Raw genomic sequence first — 21,548 nt, forward strand, 5'->3', positions numbered from 1 at the left:
ATCTGTGGGATTCCATAAGTATTACACAAGTGTGACATCAGTTCAAATTAGGCTTCATAGATATTTATTGTAGTCATTCATAAAAACAGATACCTACTGAGAAAGAAGATAGGATTTAAATGGTTTAACAAAACTATTTAATTCCTACTTCAAAAGTAAATCAGATCTGAAAATAAAGGAAGCAGAGAGATCTGTCTGATGAGTTTTGAGTATTTTTAGAACTTTATTAGAAAAATCACAAATTAATAAGATCTCTGCTGAACAAATTATCAAAACACATTTCAGCGGGAGTTTACTTCAGCTCATAGGTTAGTATGTCATCAACATATAATTGTAAAGTTGAAAATAAAAAACAAATATACATTAACAGTAATATTTTGTTCCCGTTTCTTAGGTAACTAAGTTACGTTCATCTGTGTTCTGTTGTCCAGCAGGGGGCGCTTTAAATCTTGTTCACTGAAAGTGACAGAAACTGGTGAGAAAAGCAGTTTTGTTTCTGGAGGTGTGTGTTCTGGTTGACCTGCAGTTTGGGGCCTCTAGCTCTGTCTGCAGCCAACTCACGAGGACCTTCAGCAATAAGGTTATGTGAGACACTAAATGTGTTTTAGTTAATCTAATTCAAGTTTAATCAGTGGACTGAAATGGATTTTTTTTAACAAACACAGAGGGAAAAATAGGAGGTTTGTCTTTGATTCTGCGCTGATGTCAGAGGTCAGGAGCCGCTGTCTTCTCAGTGGTTTCCCGTTTCCTGTTTGAATGTCCTGGCCTTTGTTCCAACAAACACAGACTTCCTGTTCATACCGGGTGCACATCCTGTCCCATCCGCCCCGCCCCGCCGACCTGTCAATCTCTGACGCAAACACGTCACCGAAAAGTTTATAGCAGCTGCAGACAGTTTACGGCCACGAAGCGTCTGAAGAACACTGAATGTACAGCAGCCAATCGTTGGCCTTAGAATTTCAATGATGATGTAATCAGTGACTGTTTTGTACAAATAAAACACGAGTTTGTGCGATCAGTTTGTATTTTTGTGTAAATCTGCGACACAAGTAGAATCCTGGAGAACGGCAACATCTTAACATCAGCAAAAAAATGTCAAAAATATATTTTTTTGCCTTTTAACCTTTGTTATAAAGTCTTTTCCACTAAGACTGATGGAATAAATTTTTATTATGCTGATGATATACCTGATGGTATCAGGTATTGCCAACCATAAATCCTTCAGGAATTCAGATTAAAATCTCAAATTCTTTCTCACATATAAAGCACCTGATAATCAGCTCCATCATCCACCAGAGCTCTGATTGGTCCGGATGTTCCTGCCAGAAGAAAACCTCAGATAAATTCTCATCATAACAGAATTTGCTTCTTATTATTTCTGCTTGCTTTCTGTCTTCTCAACCAGCATCTGGATGGAGGTCTAAATGTTTCTGATTCTGATGTTTATATGTGGATAATGACATGCTAACATAGTGACATGCTAACATAGTGACATGCTAACATAGTGACAAGCTAACATGACGACATGCTAACATGATGACATGCTAACATAGTGACATGCTAACATAGTGACATGCTAACATAGCGACAAGCTAACATGACGACATGCTAACATGATGACATGCTAACATAGTGACATGCTAACATAGTGACATGCTAACATAGCGACATGCTAACATAGTGACATTCTAACATAGTGACATGCTAACATGGTGACATGCTAACATAGCGACATGCTAACATAGCGACATGCTAACATGACGACATGCTAACATAGCAACATGCTAACATAGCGACATGCTAACATAGCGACATGCTAACATGAAGATAAACATGATCACATGCAAATAATACAAAATTAACGTAATCCTAATTTATGAGATATGGGTCTTTGACCTTTTGATCCCAGAGTGACTTTGTTTAGAAGGGCTGATAAAAAACAATGCCCTGCGACAGACTGGTGACCTGTCCAGGCAGCAGCTCCTCCTGACCCCACTAAGGACAAGGGTGTTAGAAAGTGGATGATTTTGTTTAATTAAATTATTCTTTCATATTTTTCATAAATATTTGTCTCTACAGTCGGCTCCTTGCTTCTTCTTTTATGTTCAGTTCGGAGAACCTTTGTGCTGATCCGAGCTCAAAACGGGATGCGGATCGTTCAGACCAAATCCAAGAGTTTCTGTCCTTTGCTGTGACATCATCATCCAGCCTTCCCCTGATTGGCCGTCCTATGAAGGGAAGACGATGGCGCAGCACTCCAAGCAGACCTCCAGGCAGTCAGATGACGCGCAGCAGTTTTCCAACATCCCGCAGTCCAACACCGCCTGGCACGCCTCCTCCGTGCACGCCGCCTCCCCGGCCGCCTCCACGCAGCAGCAGCAGCACGCCGCGCAGTCGCAGCAACTGGCTCCGCCCACGCCGCAGGCCAGACACTCCCCCAGCGCCGAGCACATGGACAGCAGCTCACAGAACAGGCAGGCCAGCAGGCAGTGGACGCAGCAGTCTGCAGGGACAATCGGGAAAACTGAAAAGTGAAAACATTTTAATTCAGAAGAAAACGTCTGAAAAGATGTTCAATTAGCGCAGAGGAGAATCAGATACGATGCTTTTCTTTAGTGATGGTGAGATGAAGCCTCATGAGGCATTGAACCACTTGAGCCAACTGGTTCAGAAAGGGTTCATTTCTTGAAGCTTCATGTGCACACGAAACCACCTACTGGCCAGGTGTATAATCACAGCCAGCTGTATCTTAACACGTGTGATGCATTGAATTTTTGTCTATTATGGCTCTTGGGAATGACGTCACAAAAGGTGTAGGACGAAATCATTTGTCTACATAAATTATGTATACACATATGTGTATAATAAAATATTGTTTGAATGTATCCTCTGTGTGTAATTATTCCCAAAATAGTAGTGTCATGTGATATGGCATGTTGTGTAATAATGTTTTTCTGTGACTCTAGAAAAATGGCCTGGGCTTAATCAGGCAGAGGACAGTGAAAGTGCTTGTGGAACTAGGGAGGGGGTAGTGAATAGGCTAATGCTTGTGTAACTTGGATGATTTCATGCATTTTTATTAAGAAACAACAATTTCTCCACAGTTTTTGGTTTCAAACGATTTCTCTTTTTTGACACTACATGGATGAGGTGTTATTATTGTACCCCAACTCCTTAGAGCACAATAAACACCTCACCTTTACAGAAAATAAGAAACTGTGAAAAATACAGTTCCTCATAAGCAAACATAATGCATCTGCAAATGTTCAGTTCACCTTACCTTGTTAGGGCTTATCAAATCAAAATGTTCCCACATAGGAGAAATCCTCCTCTTTCTCGCTGGCTCCATCCTACTCCTATCCTGTCCTCTCTCTCCTAAATCTCCTATCTATCTATCTCTCTCCTAAACTCTCCAAACACCAAACTAACTGTCTCAAACTAAATAACCACTATCCAAACTCTGCTATCCAAACTATCAAAACTCTATCCACTCTCTCAACTGACTGCAACTCGCCTACAACAACCCACATTTTGAATGGAGCCTGTGGGGTTTCTAAAGCTGTCAAACCCCGCGCCAAACTCTGAGCCACTTCCCGAAGCAGTCACGTGGTACAGCCGGGCAGCGAGGCTTCGGACGTCATCGTTTTCGGCTCCTCCCCTAAATGAAGCAAGCCTCGATACGCGCTTTACGGAAACGCCCCCTCCATTACTCGACACACGCCTCGAAGCCTCGGCACATCACGTAACATCACTACTTTTCTTATTTCACTTCCAATCATGACAAATTATGGAGGCAAAAGTATTTCACATTTGGTCTCATTTGCAGTTTTTTGTTCTCTGTAAAGACTTAATGTGTCAGTTTGTCCGTCCGGTCGACCAGAGGACACGTCCAACAGGACAGGCCCCGAAAAAGGAAACGCCGACATCAGGGGTGTACAAACTTTTTGCCCTGCTGGTAAATTTAAACTACGAGGAGCGGGAAATTTCATAAAAAATATGCAAAAATTCATTTTTTGTGATTTTATTTCTTTTTTAAAATTAAATCTGTATATTATTAAAAACACAAAAAGGGGGACTTCCGGTTATGGCAGCCACGTGACAAGACGTACAGAACTTCGCCCTGCTGCTTGTTGCTCTAATAAGGGGAAAATAACCGCTGTTCACAAAAGATTTATGCAAAAAAAGGACAAACTGATGTATAATGACTAGCTCGACTAAACACAAAGGGAAAAGCGAAGCATCCAAGCAAACGACGGTGTTCGGTGGAGAAGCTAACAAAGCTAACAAAGATGGCTGCGCAGGAAGGGACAAGCGAGTCTGAAAATAGTAAGTCAGATCAAATCCTGGCGGCATTGGAGTCATTAAGAAGCGAGTTTTCCGCGAAACTTGATGGAGTGATGGTGACACTACAAGATGTAAAACAAGAAATGAAAGATTACAATGAACGTATGTCGCGAGTAGAGTGTAGTATCAGGCTATCGGTGGATAGGAACCTTTGTGCTGTATTGTGTTCGGGGGCGGACCAGAATAAAGCAGTACCTGCTAAGATGGAGATGTCTCACGCGTGCTTCTGTGTAGCCTCAAGATTTTATTAAATATACATATCGGAGAACAGAACATGGTGTCAGAAGTATAGACTACTAAGCGAAGAGAGAACAAGTGAGAACTGACGGCTCGAATAAAATAAGAAGGACAACGTCATGAACCAGTTTCAAGTCACCCCGCCAGAAAAGTTCACGTTCAGAGCTGAAGACTGGACGAAGTGGATAAAGCGTTTCGAGAGGTTTCGTATCGCGTCTGGTTTGGAGACACAAGCGGACGAAAACCAAGTAAATACGCTGATATAAACCATGGGGGACGAGGCGGAAGATATACTGGTTTCCCTGCATCTAACTCCGCAAGAAGCGAGTGAGTACGAGACTGTTGAGGGACGGCTGGATGCTCACTTCGTAGCCCGCCGGAATGTTATATTTGAGCGGGCGAAATTCAATCAGCGCCAACAGGAGACGGGGTGAGTTCATTGACGGCTGTTTGGCTGAATACTGTGGATACGGGACTTTGCATGATGAGATGGTGCGGGACAGATTCGTCGTGGGTCTGAGAGATAAAAGACTATCAGAACAGCTACAAATGGACGCTGAACTGACGCTAGAGAAGGCGTTAAACAGAGCCCGTCAGAGCGAGCTAGTAAAAAAGCAACAGGAAATGCTTCATGCTAACTTCAAGTCAGACATTGCTGGCGCGCAGTTGGACCGCGTTCACGCGAGTGGGAGCGCGCGCTCCACGCAACGGAAGGCGCCACACAAATATGTCGTCACAAAAGCTACACAAGATAAAAAGGCACAGTGCAGAAGATGCGGGGACACGAAAGGACACAGTTTGCAGCAATGCCCTGCTAGAGAAGCAGCCTGCAATTATTGTGGGAAAAAGGGACATTTTGCTAGGGTCTGCAGAAATAAAAAAATATGTCAAGTGAATGCTGGGTTTGCAACAGAAAGCACACATACAGACAATGATGTTGCTTTTCTGGGATCGCTTTCTACAGACGTTAAAGACAATCCATGGATGACTGACATACTGGTGGACAAGCATAAGACTGTATTTAAAATAGACACCGGAGCTGATGTCACTGCTGTCCCAGGAACACTGTATTCGCAGTACCAATTTGGCAAATTAGATAAACCAAAGAAAATCCTGCAGGGACCAGGAGGCACCGGATTAAAAGTGAAAGGCATGTTTACAGCAACACTCAGCAACAACAGTGTTAGTACTGAGGAGGACCTCTATGTTGTGAAGGATTTATGCACATCATTGCTGAGTGGGCGTGCCGCAATGGCATTAAAATTGGTTGCCAGGGTAAACCAAATAGGTTTGGACTCGATTGATGCTGTGAAACAGGAGTTTCCTAAACTTTTCACAGGACTAGGACTGATGGAGGGCGAGTATAACATTGTTCTGTCACCAGATGCGCAGCCTTTCTCCCTCTCAACGCCGAGGCAGATATCCCTCCCCCTACTGCCTAAGGTTAAAGAGGAGCTCAACCGTATGCAGCAGGAAGGGGTCATCACCAAAGTGGAGGAGCCAACAGACTGGTGTGCACCTATGGTGGTGGTTCCCAAGAGCTCGGGCAAGGTGAGGATATGCATTGATCTCACAGAACTGAATAAATATGTCATGAGAGAAAAACATCCACTCCCATCAGTAGAGCACACGCTCGGACAGCTAGCAGGAGCAAAAGTGTTCTCCAAATTGGATGCCAATGCTGGATTCTGGCAGATTCCACTGTCAAGGAAGTCTTCCCTGCTCACCACCTTCATTACACCTTTTGGGCGCTATTGCTACAATCGGCTCTGCTTTGGGATTTCATCAGCACCAGAGCACTTCCAGAAACGCATGACACGGATTCTGGAGGGCCTGGATGGAGTCCTTTGTCAGATGGATGATGTCCTCATCTGGGGGACGACGCAGCAGGAGCACGATGAAAGACTGAGGACGGCACTGTTTCGACTCCAGGAGGCGAAAGTTACGCTAAATGACAAATGTGAGTTTTCTAAACGCAGAATAAAGTTCTTGGGACAAGTCATTGATGCATCAGGAGTCAGTCCAGACCCGGATAAAGTGAGTGCTATACGAGCCATGGGGGAGCCCAGAAATATAAGTGAGGTGAGACGCTTCCTGGGTATGGTGAACCATCTTGGGAAGTTCCTCCCCCACCTGGCAGAGAAAACCCGACCCTTGAGAGATCTTCTGAAGAAGTCAAATATGTGGTCATGGGGTCCACCACAGCAACAAGCTTTTGACGCTATTAAAACAGATCTGACAACACCTCCAGGACTAGCATTGTATGACCCGAATGCAGAAACATGTGTGTCAGCAGATGCATCATCGTATGGACTCGGTGCAGTTCTTCTCCAGAAACACGCTGATACAGGATGGAGGCCAGTGGCGTATGCATCACGGTCTCTCAGCGACACAGAGCAGAGGTATGCTCAGATTGAGAAAGAGGCTCTTGCTTCAACATGGGCCTGTGAGAGGTTCGCAGAGTTTCTGACCGGGAAGAGGTTCCACATTGAAACCGATCATAAGCCATTAGTTCCGCTGCTGGGGTCGAAGAGTCTAAACGAGCTTCCTCCTCGCATACTGCGACTAATGAGATTTTCTTACAGTATTTCCCATGTGGCTGGCAAAAATATTGCTACAGCTGATGTTTTGTCCAGAGCTCCAATCCCCAACGATTTGGGAGGACTGCAAGAAGAGGAGATCAACTTGTATGTTGACTCAGTCGTTGCATGTTTACCTGCCACGGAACCATGACTGAGGGAAATCCAAAGACATCAGGACAGCGACAGCATACTCAAACGACTGAAAAAATTCTGTGTGGAAGGATGGCCAGATAAATTCTCTATTGAGAAAGGTTTCCAGCCTTATTTGCCATTTTCAGGTGAACTCACTGTTCAAAATGGCCTGCTTCTTTATGGTAGCAGAATAGTGATTCCAGCTTCTCTCAGAAAGGACATTCTGTCAAAGCTACATGAGGGTCACTTGGGGATAACTAAATGTAGAGAAAGGGCCAAACATTCAGTGTGGTGGCCAGGTCTCAGCAGCGAGCTGATTAAGCTGTTGGAGACCTGTGACACGTGTTGTAGGGAGAGAACTAAACACAAAGAGCCACTACTGCCCACTGAATTCCCACAAAGACCATGGGTCATGGTGGGAGCTGATCTTTTCCAGTTTAAGGACCAACAATATTTGATGATCGTGGATTATTTCTCCAGATTTTTTGAAGTTGCAAAGCTTACTACCACAACATCTGAGGGAGTTATCGAACACTGTAAGTCCATCTTTGCATGCCATGGCATACCAGAGCGTCTCCGTTCTGATAATGGGCCACAGTTTGCTTCGGATTCCTTCAGAAGATTTGCACAGGAATGGGGTTTCAGTCATGAAACATCCAGCCCAAATTTTCCTCAGAGCAACGGGGAGGCTGAGAGAGCAGTCAGAACTACCAAGAATCTCCTTAAAAAGGTGGGGGATCCGTATCTTGCTCTTATGGCCTACCGTTCCGCTCCATTAGCAAATGGATTCAGTCCAACTGAGCTTCTCATGGGAAGGAGGATAAGGACAACTGTTCCTGTTACTCAGTCTCAGCTAACGCCAAAGATTATTGATATGGAAAAGCTGAGGACTGCAGAAACCGATTATAGACAGAAACAAAGACAAAACTACAACCGGAGGCACCGGGCCCGCAACATGTCACTCCTACATCCAGGTGAGAAGGTGTGGGTGACAGATCTGAAGACCAGAGGAACAGTAGTGTCTGGAGCAGGGTCACCTCGATCCTACATCATCGAGACACCCAGAGGCATGCTGAGAAGGAATAGCTGCCACCTTTCACACACTCCTGGAGCAACTGAAACATCTGTTGTTCCACCTGAAACTTCTGCTGTTCCACACGAGACATTACCTGAAGGAAATCTTCACAATTCTCCACACATACCTGTTCCAGATGAAGACCAGCAGGAGGTTAGCCATCAGACTCCACCACCTGAGAGTCGAGTTTCACTGAGAAGTAGGAGACCTCCAGCCTATCTGGATGATTATATTTGTTCATAGGAACTGAGTGAGTTTCCTGCATGGGGCAGAATAATCCCCACACTCAGATAGAGGATTTGGGTAGTCCACCCCTTCCTCTTAGTAGCTAAAGTTAAATGTTATAGAGAATACTTTAATGTTCTGAGATTTATATATGTCTTAGTTCTAATGCTGAACTGTGACTGGAAAGAGATTTAAGTTTGTGCACCTTTAGTGTAAAACAGATAAATAAACAGTAATAACAAGTTAAAGTTCTAGCACATTCTACTGTGGGAAAAGTACTAGTAAGATACTGAGTTAATCTTGGGTATTCCACAGGGTGCATCTTTCTGGTGTGTGATTTAAGTTTACAGTTCTACATGTTCGTATATAAACCCTCATAACATATCCCATTCAGAAAGGGGGATGTAGTATCAGGCTATCGGTGGATAGGAACCTTTGTGCTGTATTGTGTTCGGGGGCGGACCAGAATAAAGCAGTACCTGCTAAGATGGAGATGTCTCACACGTGGTTCTGTGTAGCCTCAAGATTTTATTAAATATACATATCGGAGAACAGAACATAGAGGACCGGATTTCCACCGCGGAAGACGAAGTGGCTAAGCTACAAGCTACCGTGAGCACCTTGCAGGCTAAAAATAAATCGATGGAGGACAAACTCATGGACTTGGAAACAAGGTCTCGCTTGAATAACTTAAGGCTCGTGAATTTGCCAGAAGGTGCCGAAGGTTCAGATTTCTGTGCTTTTTTAGAAGTGGATACCGGGGCGTTGGGGATCGAGGCGCTGCAACCCTCAGTGGGCTTGGAAAGAGCTCACAGATTGGGCCCGGAGCAGACGGCGCTGCCCGACCGAGAGCCTGATGATGAACTTCCTCAACTACCGAGAAAGGCAAGCCGTCATTGGAGCTGCACGGGAAAAAGGACGTCTTCTACAAGGAACGACGGGTCCGCTTCTACCCCGACCTGGCCACCGGGCTTCACCAGCTGAGGAAAAAGTTCGGTCCGATCCGGGAGGAGCTGCGTAAATTGGGCATTGGCAATGGAGCAACTCAGCCTGCAACACTTTTAGTGACTTATGAAAACAAAACACCTGGGGAAGCAAGTGAGTTTCTCAAGAAAATTCAAGAGAGCTCAGGACACACAGAGCACTGAGTAAAGAACGACGGTATGTAAAGTAAAGTACCAAATAACTAAATTTATTATATGACATCTTACAGTTCGCGCGTATCCATACAGTATCTATACAGTATACATACAGTATCTATACAGTATACATACAGTATCTATACAGTATCCATACAGTATCCATACAGTATACATACAGTATCTATACAGTATACATATTCCTCTTTGCATTTCAGTGCTTGTTATATATTTATGTTCCTAAGTTTGTTACATATCTGCGTTCCTAATTTTGTAACAATAAGCATTTAAATGTAAAATGGTCCTTTAAAAGGTTTTTAAATTTCAGTGGTAAAAAATGTTATTTAGCAGCAACGGGGGTATTTTCTCCAGAATAGGCCAAGAGTGGTTCTGCTGATCCTCACTGGTTGTGGGTTGGTTCCTGGCCATAAGGGGAGTCTAAAGGATATGGTGGGACTCTCCCAGTTTGGGGAAGGAAAATGGTAGAAGGGTTTGGTTTGTGTGTTGTGTGTTGGATGTGTGTTCTGACATCCGGTTTTGTTGTGTCTCACATTTTTATAAGGTTAAGCAACCCGCTACTTTTGTTACTTTATGCCTCAAATCGTAAAATTTAATTTTATTTCATGGAACTGCAGGGGTCTTCAACGCCTCCAAAAAGTAAAGCAAGTGATGAATAGATTGAAAGAAATGGACTCTAAAATTGTATTTCTTCAGGAAACGCATCTTCTTGATGAGAACAACTTAAAGGTTAGGAGGAGGTGGAGGGGCAATTTATATACACGGCACCGTTTGCCTCCCATTCTAGAGGAGTTATAACTCTAATACATGAATCAGTGCCACTGCAAATTAAAAACATTATTAAAGATAAAAGAGGAAGGTACCTAATACTCCAAGGCTCCCGAATGTCAGAAACTCTAATTTTAACTAATATATATGGACCCAATGTGGATGACAGTAATTTTTACAATGATTTATTCCTCACCCTGTCAACGCTTAAAGGATCACACATAATGGGGGGGGGGACTTTAATTGTGCATTAAATCCAAACATGGATAGATCAACCGGACTAGATCAGTCGCATAACAACTGTAGAGCTGCAGTTCATAGAATGATGAAGGTGTTAATTAGGTTAGGTTCTTAGGTTATTTGCAGCAAACAGGATGGTGTATCGGTCAGGATACAGGAAGGAGGACATGAGATCAAACTTGACTTAGATGCGAACTGGTTTATTCGTCGTGATGCTCAGTGTTGCCAGCAGTTTTCCGTCATCAACTTAACACTCGGAGCATCACTTCTCAAGACTACACCATGAATGCGGTCTCACATGCTGAGAACGCAGCAAACTGACCCGGAAGTATATTAAATTGCTCCCATGAGCAGAGCGCAGCACTAAACTCCGACTTACGTCACTTCCTAGGATACTCTCTAAACCAACATTACAAAATAAAATACAGAAATGGCAGCGCCTTTTATACAGAAGGAGTTGAAGTTACTGGATGTTTGGAGAGAAAAACCAGCTAATAAAACATACTCCTGCTATTCAAGTACTTTTAAAACCCACTCCAGAACAGACTAGTTTTTAATTTCTACAGAGTTGCAGTTTAAATTCAAGATTGTTACTATGACAATATTGTAATTTCAGATCATCTCCGTGTTGTTTGGTTTATAAAGATGATAAATTAAAGAGAGACCCGCCAAGATGGCAATTTCAACATAAATGGTTACAAGACGAAAACTTTGTGAAATATTTAGGAACACAAATTGATCCAAATTAATACTACAGAAACAACAGCAAGTATAAAATGGGAAGCATTTAAGGCCTTCCTTAGAGGACATATTATTAGTTATACAGGGTCTAAAACAAACTGAAAAAACTAGAATACAGTTGGAAGATAAAATAAAAGTAATTCAAGCTAAAGTAAATAAGGGAAATGACCCACAACTAGAAAAGGAATTATTGATTTTGAGAGCAGAATATGATAAATATTCAGCTTCAAAAGCTGCATCAAGTCTTTTGCGACTCAGGCAAACATTTTATGAACACGGCAACAAAGCGGGCAAGTTACTGGCATGGCAACTAAACCAGTTAGAAACTAAACAACCAATCACATCTATTATATCAAACAAACTAAACCTGCAAGACCCCCAAGAAATTAATGCAGCTTTTAAGAACTACTATGAAGAATTGTATAAAGCACAAATAAACATAAAATTAGAAAACATAAATCAATTTTTAAATAATTTAAATATACCTAAATTCTCAGAGGAAGACAAGGACAACTTGAATCTAGAAATGACAAAAGAAGAGTTAGAGTTAGCCACTGACGATAATCTGAAATCAGGGAAAAGAGCAGGACCAGACGGCCTTCCAATAGATCTACATAAAACCTTTAAAGACAAACTTTTGACCCCATTATTAGACATGTTTAAAGACATTTTTCATTCAAATGATTTCCCCCCCTCAGTAAACGCTGCCATGATTATTCTTTTGCCAAAGCCAGGCAGATCTCCAAATAAATATAACAACTTTAGGCCGATTAGTTTGCTAAATTCTGATCTGAAAATAATCTCTAAGTTGCTATGGCGACGCTTACAAAAGGTTTTACCAAATACAATTAACCGAGATCAAAACGGGTTTATTTTGGGGAGGCAAGGCTTTCATAACGTGAGGCGAGTATTAAACATAATTTATTATAATAAAAATACCTCAGACTCTGCTCTTTTATCATTAGACGGCGAGAAGGCGTTCGATAGGGTTCACTGGGAATATCTTTTTCAAGTTATGGAAAAATTCAATTGTGGAAACAATTTTGTAAAATGGGTTAAAATATTATCCAATAATCCCTCAGCTGAAATAATAACAAACAGAAACATATCTAAGCCAATAAAGATCAATAGAGGTCAGATTCGCTCAGACCTTCATCTCATGGAATCACTGCTGGACCTGCAGAACAGGATTTCCTGGTTCGCAGACCATGTGACCTTATTCATGTCAAAATGAAGTCCATCAATACAAATTATTATGGAAATAATTCAATTATTTAGTGAGATATCTGGATACAAAATAAACAAAAACAAGTCTTCTGTTCTATTAATGAAAGAATTAGCCCATCCTCTGATGATTTACAGTTTAAAATAGTTCATGAATTTAAATATTTAGGGGTAAACATCTCTTCAGATCTTCAACAGGTTGCTGCGACCAATTATAAACTCATATTGAATGAAGTAGATAATTCATTTGAAAGATGGATGCCACTACCAATATCTATGATTGGAAGAATAAATATAATAAAAATGAACATATTGCCAAAGTTACTCTATATATTTCAGAATGTTGCTCTTCCTCCTCCTCCTGAATTATTTTCACAAATAAAGAAGAAGATGTTATGTTTTTATGGAACAACAGGAAGTCCAGACTCCGTTTATCTTTACTGTACCTCCTTATGACCGAGGAGGCTTGAAGTGCCCAAATTTTCTCTGGTATTACTGTTCTGTGCAGTTGAGATCTATGATGTTTTATTACAGTAATCATTCTCCACATTGGACTGAGAATGTCCAATGTGGAGACATTGGACTCAAATCCTGAGTCTCTGACATGGAGACTCAGGATTTGAAATTGACTCTGCCTTCATATTTATATTAAAATTCAATATCAAAGCTTCTGAAACATACTAAAAATCCATTTCTTAAGAATATAATAAGAGTATGGAGAGATGTAAGAAAAATTTTACATGAACCAAGTTGTTTATCGCGGTTCAGTCCAGTGGGGGGTAACCGATGTTTGTACCTGGTAGAGCTGATTTAATATTTAAAGTATGGAAAAACAAAGGACTCCAAATGATTCAGAATCTTTATGAACCAGACTCAGACAAACTAATGAGCTTCCAGGATCTGCAACAGAAATTTCACCTAGATAGGAAACATTTCTTTAAATATCTCCAACTCAGAAACTTCATAAGAACAAATCAAAATAATGAGTTGACTTTAGAGCCAAATTAACTTTAGAAAAAATGTTAACAAAGGACAGTTTGAAGAAAGGAATCATATCAGAGTTTTATCACTCAGTAATGTTACATATATCAGAAGGATCTCATGATAGACTTAAGGCTTGGAGAGAAGACTTACTGCTAGAGTTTTCTGAGGAAGATTGGCAAACAGCATGTAAACTGGCAAACAGCAGCTCTATCAACACATCTCTTTAAATGATCCAGTTCAAATGGTTAATGCAGGTTTATATAATAACACTGGACCTTAATAGGTACAACAGGGAGATTCCTGATGTTTGTCCAACATGCACAGAGGACAGAGGAACTCTGGTTCACTGCATGGAGGATAATTACACTGTTTTGGAAAGAGGTAAAAGATGTAATTGAGAAAATAATTTCCAAACAAATAATTCTTGAGCCAAAGCTGTTTGTGTTTGGACTGTACCCTGAAAAACATAATTATACTAAAAATGAACGGACATTTATAAACTTAAGTTTGCTTAATGCGAAAAGATGAATATCAATGTTTTGGAAAAAGACTCATGGACCGACCATAAACCAATGGCTCTGGAAAAAATTATATATATTAAAGGGAAAAGAAGATTTGTTTGAGTTCATCTGGATCCCTTCATTAGGGAGATGTTCAAGGATCTGAACATCTCAGAAGACGGTACAAGAACAAGTTAACTGCAGTTCCCAAAGACAATTCTGTTTGAGGACATACACTGTTAAAATCTCAATTTAAAGACGATATGTAAAATATGTGATGGTTGCATTGGAACCAGGATTGTGAGACATTTTGTTGTACTTTTTTGTTTTGACTTGAACAGTAATACTGTTCAAGTCAAAACTTGACTTGAGTTTTGACTGTTCAACAACAATTGCCACAACAAATTGTTGTTGCCACAACAAATTGTTGTTGCCACAACAAATTGTTGTTGCCACAATTTGCATACTAATCAAGTTGTTTGTTTAAGCCACTAAAATTCTAATGAAGATATTTTGAAAAAAAACAAAAAGGGCTTTGGACTGTAAATCTGACAATTTCCACATTTCTGGGTCATCAGCTGTTTTCTGTTTTAATGACCAAATTTTTAACCTTCTTGACTCCGGGGCCGAAGAAAATAAGTTCAAGGGCCCACAAACGGCCCGGGGGCCGCACTTTGGACACCGCCGGTCTAGGTGAAGAAATTCAGAGTTGACTTGAAGCTTTGCTGTCTGGTTCTGGTTCTGGTTCTGGTTCTGGTTCAGTGGGTGTGACCCGGAGCTGATGGGAGGCTCAGCCGCCGTCTGGCTGCAGCTGATAAGCCTCCAGTTGATCTTTTGTTTTTGTTTCAATGTCGAGTCGAGGAAATGAAATCCTGCTGCCAGCGAGTTTCTCTGGCGGGTGGAAACGTTCCAAAACGTTCCAAAACGCTCCAAAACGTTCCAAAAGGTTCCAAAACGTTCCAAAACGCTCCAAAACGTTCCAAAAGGTTCCAAAACGCTCCAAAACGTTCCAAAAGGTTCCAAAACGCTCCAAAACGTTCCAAAACGCTCCAAAACGTTCCAAAACGTTCCAAAACGCTCCAAAACGTTCCAAAACGCTCCAAAACGTTCCAAAAGGTTCCAAAACGCTCCAAAACGTTCCAAAAGGTTCCAAAACGCTCCAAAACGTTCCAAAACGTTCCGAAACGTTCCAAAACATTCCAAAATGTTCCGAAACGCTCTGAAACGCTCCGAAACGTTCCGAAACGCTCCGAAACGTTCCGAAACGTTCCAAAACGCTCCAAAACGTTCCAAAACATTCCAAAATGTTCCGAAACGCTCTGAAACGCTCCGAAACGTTCCGAAACGCTCCGAAACGTTCCAAAACGTTCCAAAACGCTCCAAAACGCTCCAAAACGTTCCAAAACGCTCCAAAACGTTCCAAAAGGTTCCAAAACGCTCCAAAACGTTCCAAAACGCTCCAAAACGTTCCAAAAGGTTCCAAAACGTTCCAAAAGGTTCCAAAACGCTCCAAAAGGTTCCAAAACATTCCAAAATGTTCCGAAACGCTCTGAAACGCTCCGAAACGTTCCAAAACGTTCCAAAACGCTCCAAAACGTTCCAAAACGCTCCAAAACGTTCCAAAACGCTCCAAAACGTTCCAAAAGGTTCCAAAACGCTCCAAAAGGTTCCAAAACATTCCAAAATGTTCCGAAACGCTCTGAAACGCTCCGAAACGTTCCAAAACGTTCCAAAACGCTCCAAAACGTTCCAAAACGCTCCAAAACGTTCCAAAACGCTCCAAAACGTTCCAAAAGGTTCCAAAACGCTCCAAAAGGTTCCAAAACATTCCAAAATGTTCCGAAACGCTCTGAAACGCTCCGAAACGCTCCGAAACGTTCCAAAACGTTCCAAAACGCTCCAAAACGTTCCAAAACGCTCCAAAACGTTCCAAAACGCTCCAAAACGTTCCAAAAGGTTCCAAAACGCTCCAAAAGGTTCACATTCAAAATGTCCGAAACGCTCTGAAACGCTCCGAAACGTTCCAAAACGCTCCCAAAACGTTCCAAAACGCTCCAAAACGTTCCAAAATGTTCCGAAACGCTCTGAAACGCTCCGAAACGCTCTGAAACGTTCCAAAACGCTCCGAAATGTTCCGAAACGCTCTGAAACGTACCAAAACATTTCAAAATGTTCCGAAACGCTCTGATACGCTCCAAAACGCTCCGAAATGTTCCAAAATGTTCCGAAACTTAACCTTTTGTGTTTTCAGGAACCAGGAGCAGCCGACGCTCAGAGAGAACTGGGATCCTCCTCACTGGTTCTGCTGGTTCTGTTGGTTCTACTGGTTCCTCCTCAGAGTGTCTGGGACTCAGCTCTCTGGTTTCTGGTTCTGAAACATCTCAGGCCTGACTCTGACCCAGTAGAACAGAGGTTCTGGCCTGGTTCCGGCCCACTGGAAGCCTCCAGATTACTGTTTTTCCTGACCCGGTACCCGTCCACCCGGAGATGGGAACCGGGTCAACAGGCTGTCTGCCTGACCTCCAGAACCTCCTGCTGGAGTCAAGTTCCAGAGCACCAACGTTCAGCATCTCACTGAGTTTTCATCCTTCCACTCAACTTTCTGCTCAACTCTCTATAATGAGCTTCAGCCTCTGATGGTCGGTGATCATGATGTCACCTGTTTGGACCAGAACCGGGCTCTGTCCTCCCACCCTCTGGGGGCGACCTCAGCTCATAAGCTTCATTCTGATTGGCTCACCATTTCCAGCCACTTCCTTGATGTGGGCGGCGTTCGTCTTCAAGGAGGTGTGGCTCTTGGTCGACGACAGGCGCGTCTCATTGGTGCCTGGGCTGCAGGTGGGGGGCGGAGGGCAGCCAATGGGAGGCTCTGATGAGCTGACCACACCTGGGACATAACAGATTACCTCACATGACCTCACAGGTGACCTTCAGCCTCAGGGAGGGGGCGGGGCTGCTCACCTTTCTGTCTGTAGGGGGCGGGGAGAAGGAGAGAGACGTCCTGGGTGGAGAAGCTGTCGGTCAAAGATTCATCGCTGCTGTCGGCTTCCTGCAGCCTATCAGAGGCAGGGGGCGGAGCCTGACCTATGAGGAAACAGGAAGCGTCATTCAGTCAGAGATCAGGAAGGAGCCGCTCCACCAGGAAACACGGAACTGTGGAACCATAAGAACAAAGAACCCGGCGCCGGTTCTACGCTTCGCTTCATTCTCGATGTTCTCGCCAAGTTTTCTGGCTTTTAGCAAATAGAATTAATTTTGATAATTCTAACTAAGATAAAACAAGAAAAGTTTGGTTTGATTTCACTTCAGACAGTGAGAAAAAAACAGTTTGTTTTCTTATGAGCTGTATCTAAATATGTATATTTACTGTATGAAGCAAAGTGGAAATTTAGCCTTGTGAAAAAACCTTCCATCTTTGCTAGAAACAAAATGTCAAAGCATTTTATGGTAAAACCCAGTAACTGTGTTACCTCCAGTTGTTATAAGCATTTACACGACTCCGGCCCTTTAAATCTCCCTGTTGCTCCATATAAGGACTGAACTCGTTTACTTCCTCCACCTCCAAACTACAACCAGGGGCAAACTCAACATCATCCTTCCTTTTGGTCTCTGATTGGCCGGTTAAAATTCAAACAGAAGAATTTCAGTCAATGGAAGAAATCCCAGATGGCGCTCTGAAGGGAAATGAGAATCAATCTGGACTCTGTGTTTGACCCGGTTCTGTTTCCAGAGTTCTGATCTGCTCTGACATCATGCTGGTTTCCCCTTTCAACCAATCAGGTCGCGTTCAGTTTTTCTCACTTGTCCAGTGACGCAGAAGCCTCTCATTGGCCACTGGCTGCTCTGAGACACATTGTGATTGGTTGGGATGCTTGGAAGCTCCGCCCTCGGTGCTGCCAGAGACACTGTGGAGAGACGTCAGCATCCATCCTGCCAGAAACAAAACACACCGTTATTATTACATTTATTATCTTTTCTAAAACAAATATTTCAGAAATATTTGGTCCGCATCGCCGGCAGTAAGTCGGGCTCGTTTCCAGGCAGAGTTGGACCGGTTGATCAGAGTTGGACCGGTTGCTCTGAGTTGGACCGGTTGCTCTGAGTTGCACTCTGCCATGGTTGCCCATTGTCACAGATTCTGTTCGTAGCGTTGAACAGTCTGCGGACCAGCCGATCCGTTCTGGTGACCTCAGGGTCTCTTTTTGCGGATGATGTCGTCCTACTGACCTCATCGGGTCGTGATCTACAGCGATACCGGAGCGGTTCGCAGTCGGGATGAGGATCAGGGCCTCCAAAGGGTAGAGGGCCTTCTCCGGGTCGGGGGGACGTCCTGCCCCGAGAGGAGGACTTTAAGTATCTCTGGGTTCATGAATGAGGGAAAACGGAGCGGGAGATCCACAGACGGATCGGCGCAGCGTCTGCAGTGCGGCGGGCGCTGTACCGCTCCGTCCTGGTGGAGAGAGAGCCCAGTGAAAAAGCGAAGCTCTCGATTTACCGGTCGATCTACGTTCCCACCCTCATCTATGGTCATGAGCTTTGGGTCATGACTGAAAGAACGAGATCGTGGATACAAGCGGCTGGAATGAGTTTCCCTGACTGGACTCTCCCTGAGAGAAGCTCAGTCATCATGGAGCCGCTGCTGCGTCACACTGAGAGGAGCCAGCTGGGCGGCATCTGGTTGGGATGGAGACTCCCTGCTGAGGAGTTCCCGTCCCACCAGGAGGAGAGCCAGGACAGGCTGGAGGGAAGACTGGGCTGCTGACCCGGAGACCCGGCGAGGGATCCGAGGGAGGAGGAAATTTCAGAAATGTAATAAATCTTAAAATGAGCTGCTTGTAAGGTTACGCAGTGAAACGTTGAAGCAGTAATTTGGTTTATTGATCCTGGAAGAAGAGAAAACAATCTGTGTTGTTTTCAGTCACATTTTTAAATGTTAAAAACTTCAAAACATTATTAGCAAACTAGAGATTTAGCTTCAACCTGAATATTTAGTTAAATGTGTGGTAAATATTTAGCTTCAAACTAAACATTTTGTAAACCAACTAAACTTTTTATCTAATATTTAGAAGTAAATATTCAGTTAGCACAGCAAATATTTTTCTTTAAACTAAATATACAGTTTGAGGCTATATTCATATTTGAGTTAACTACTTATTTCTATCTATCTGTTTAGTTTGAAACTGACATTTACTACTAAAATGAATAACATGGTCAAAATTTGGACCCTTATTTTTCCCATAAATAAACCAAATTATTGCTGTAAATTATCCACTGTGTAACGTCTTCAGATGAATCCGGTCCGGATCACAGCCCGGTTCTGTTGGGTTCGTTCAGACTCAACTGAGAAGAGCCGCAGAGAATGAAACCATTTCGAGGCTGTTAGAAACACCGAACGGTTCCGGACCGGTTCTGGATCTGGACCGGTTCTGCTTTTACTCCAGGCTGAAGCAGATTCTGACCGGCAGATGTAAAAACACGGAGTGATCCAGAAACCAGCGGGTTCTGGACCGGAACAGCAGAACTTTCTGCGTTCAGCAGGAAAACAACCGGAAGCTCCAAAATTAGGATCCAGAAAAACCGAAAAATGTAGAAAACTGAAACTCACCTGCAGCGCCGCGGGTCTGCTGCTGACTGCGGAGCTCCGGGGGCTGCGCCTCCCTCACACACACACACACACACACACACACACACACACACACACACAGAGCAGACGGAGGCTGTTACTGCCTCTCAATAATCATAATCAATAATAATAATCAATAATAATAATAATAATGATCATTTATTTCACGGATTTCATTCAGAAGGTGAAACTGGGTTAGAAATGAAACTCAGCAATTTATTTTCCGATTCTGGGTCAGAACATTGAACGTGACACAATAAACCAACAGAAAACATTCAGGATGTCAACATAGAGAATGAAAGGTCAAAGGTCAGCTTCTCAGGAAATTAAAACATCACACCAATAAAAGGGATTTTATTTTGAAGCCACGTTCGCTCAGAAGACTCCTGATTGGACAGACGTCCAGCTGTCTGGAGGTCAAGGTTCAGGAAGGAGAGTGCTTTATCCGAGCAGGCGGAAAGTTAGGTGGAAGAAAGAAGTGTGAGAAAAGAGAAAAGTACAGCAGGAACAGAGGAAGCCATGAGAGCTTCAGGACTGGAATATTTTTATTCTTTATAATCTGGAACCCAAAACCTTCTGATGGTTCTGGTTCTGGTTCTGCTGAGTTCTGGTTCTGGTTCTGTGGGCCTAAATCCTCTGAGCGTCACTTCGAGCTGTCAGGGAGCCTCCAGCTCTTCTTCTTCTGCTGCTCCAGATGTTTCTCTGTTGGATCCAGTTAAACCCAGAGTTCTGCTTCAGAGGTTTCCCTGAGCCTCTGCTGCCCCCTGCTGGACACATTCAGAACTGCAGCTGGTTCATCCCGGTTACGATAATCAGCAACAACCTTAAACACCAAGACCCGTCAAACAGCAGACCTAACGTTGTCCTGATGTACATGAACATGCATGTAGCGACAGTGGGGAGGAAGAACTCCCCTCTAACAGGAGGAAACCTCCAGCAGGACCAGAACCGGGCCCAGAACTGGAGCAGAGACACAGCAACAGGTCAGGAGAACTTTCTAGGGTCATGGAAGGGAACCAACAGGCAGAACAGTTCGGTGATGGCAGCATCATGCCAGCCGATGCCCTCCTCCAGGAAGCGGCCAGCCAATCAGAATGCCAGACCGGGTGGAGAGGAAATGACCGACAGCAGAAAGCTAAATAATGTAGAAGAAAAAGAAAATGAGAAAAAGTGATTCATTTATCCTCCAGAAGCTACAGACAGAACCGTAACCATGGTAACAGCAATGTCTTCTGGTCCCCCATCAGACCTATCTTCAATGGGTCGGGCGGATCCTCAGCTTGATTATAGATCCACTTAATCAATATTCCTTAATATTAATTTCTCGTCTGACATTTCAGGGACGCCAGCAGCCAAACCTGTCAATGACTTCATCAGGGACAAAACCAACAGCTTGGAATCAGGTTTCCGAAACAACTGACCCAATAACAAACGCAGAGATTTCAAACATGGCGGATCAGCTGAGTCACCGGCGGGTTGAGATCAGAAAGGAAGGATGGATGTCAGCGCGCCTCATTTCAAACACTCGCTTAGAAACGGGAACAGAATGCCATCCAGCACGGCGCCATTCAGCAGGGTGGAAAGATTTAACAGTTTTCAGTTCAAACGCTGTAAATAAATGAAAATAAAAAACCTGCCCAACTGCAAAATCAGTCCAAATCTCAACCTCTAATAAAACTCATGGTAATAGCATAATTTATCCATCTTCTACACCTT

At 43.2% G+C, this 21,548-nt stretch overlaps 1 protein-coding gene and 1 long non-coding RNA gene across 2 annotated transcripts; one reads left to right on the forward strand and one right to left on the reverse strand.

The window, feature by feature from the left end:
• Nucleotides 1–199: 199 nt before the first annotated feature.
• LOC116723136 (keratin-associated protein 10-10) lies at nt 200–19,894 on the reverse strand. The gene is made up of 5 exons (XM_032567782.1): nt 19,815–19,894; nt 18,011–18,139; nt 17,171–17,293; nt 16,950–17,096; nt 200–2,503 (listed from the first exon to the last, which is right to left on the reverse strand). Exons 2-5 carry the CDS (start codon nt 18,132–18,134, stop codon nt 2,229–2,231), a joined length of 669 nt encoding a protein of 222 aa, XP_032423673.1. The 5' UTR covers nt 18,135–18,139; nt 19,815–19,894; the 3' UTR covers nt 200–2,228.
• LOC116723223 (uncharacterized) lies at nt 9,168–11,600 on the forward strand. The gene is made up of 2 exons (XR_004339933.1): nt 9,168–10,851; nt 11,215–11,600. It is a non-coding gene; the product is annotated as an uncharacterized LOC116723223 (long non-coding RNA).
• Nucleotides 19,895–21,548: the final 1,654 nt, after the last annotated feature.

Source organism: Xiphophorus hellerii, chromosome 1, assembly GCF_003331165.1.
Source record: "Xiphophorus hellerii strain 12219 chromosome 1, Xiphophorus_hellerii-4.1, whole genome shotgun sequence".
Lineage (NCBI taxonomy): Eukaryota > Metazoa > Chordata > Actinopteri > Cyprinodontiformes > Poeciliidae > Xiphophorus > Xiphophorus hellerii.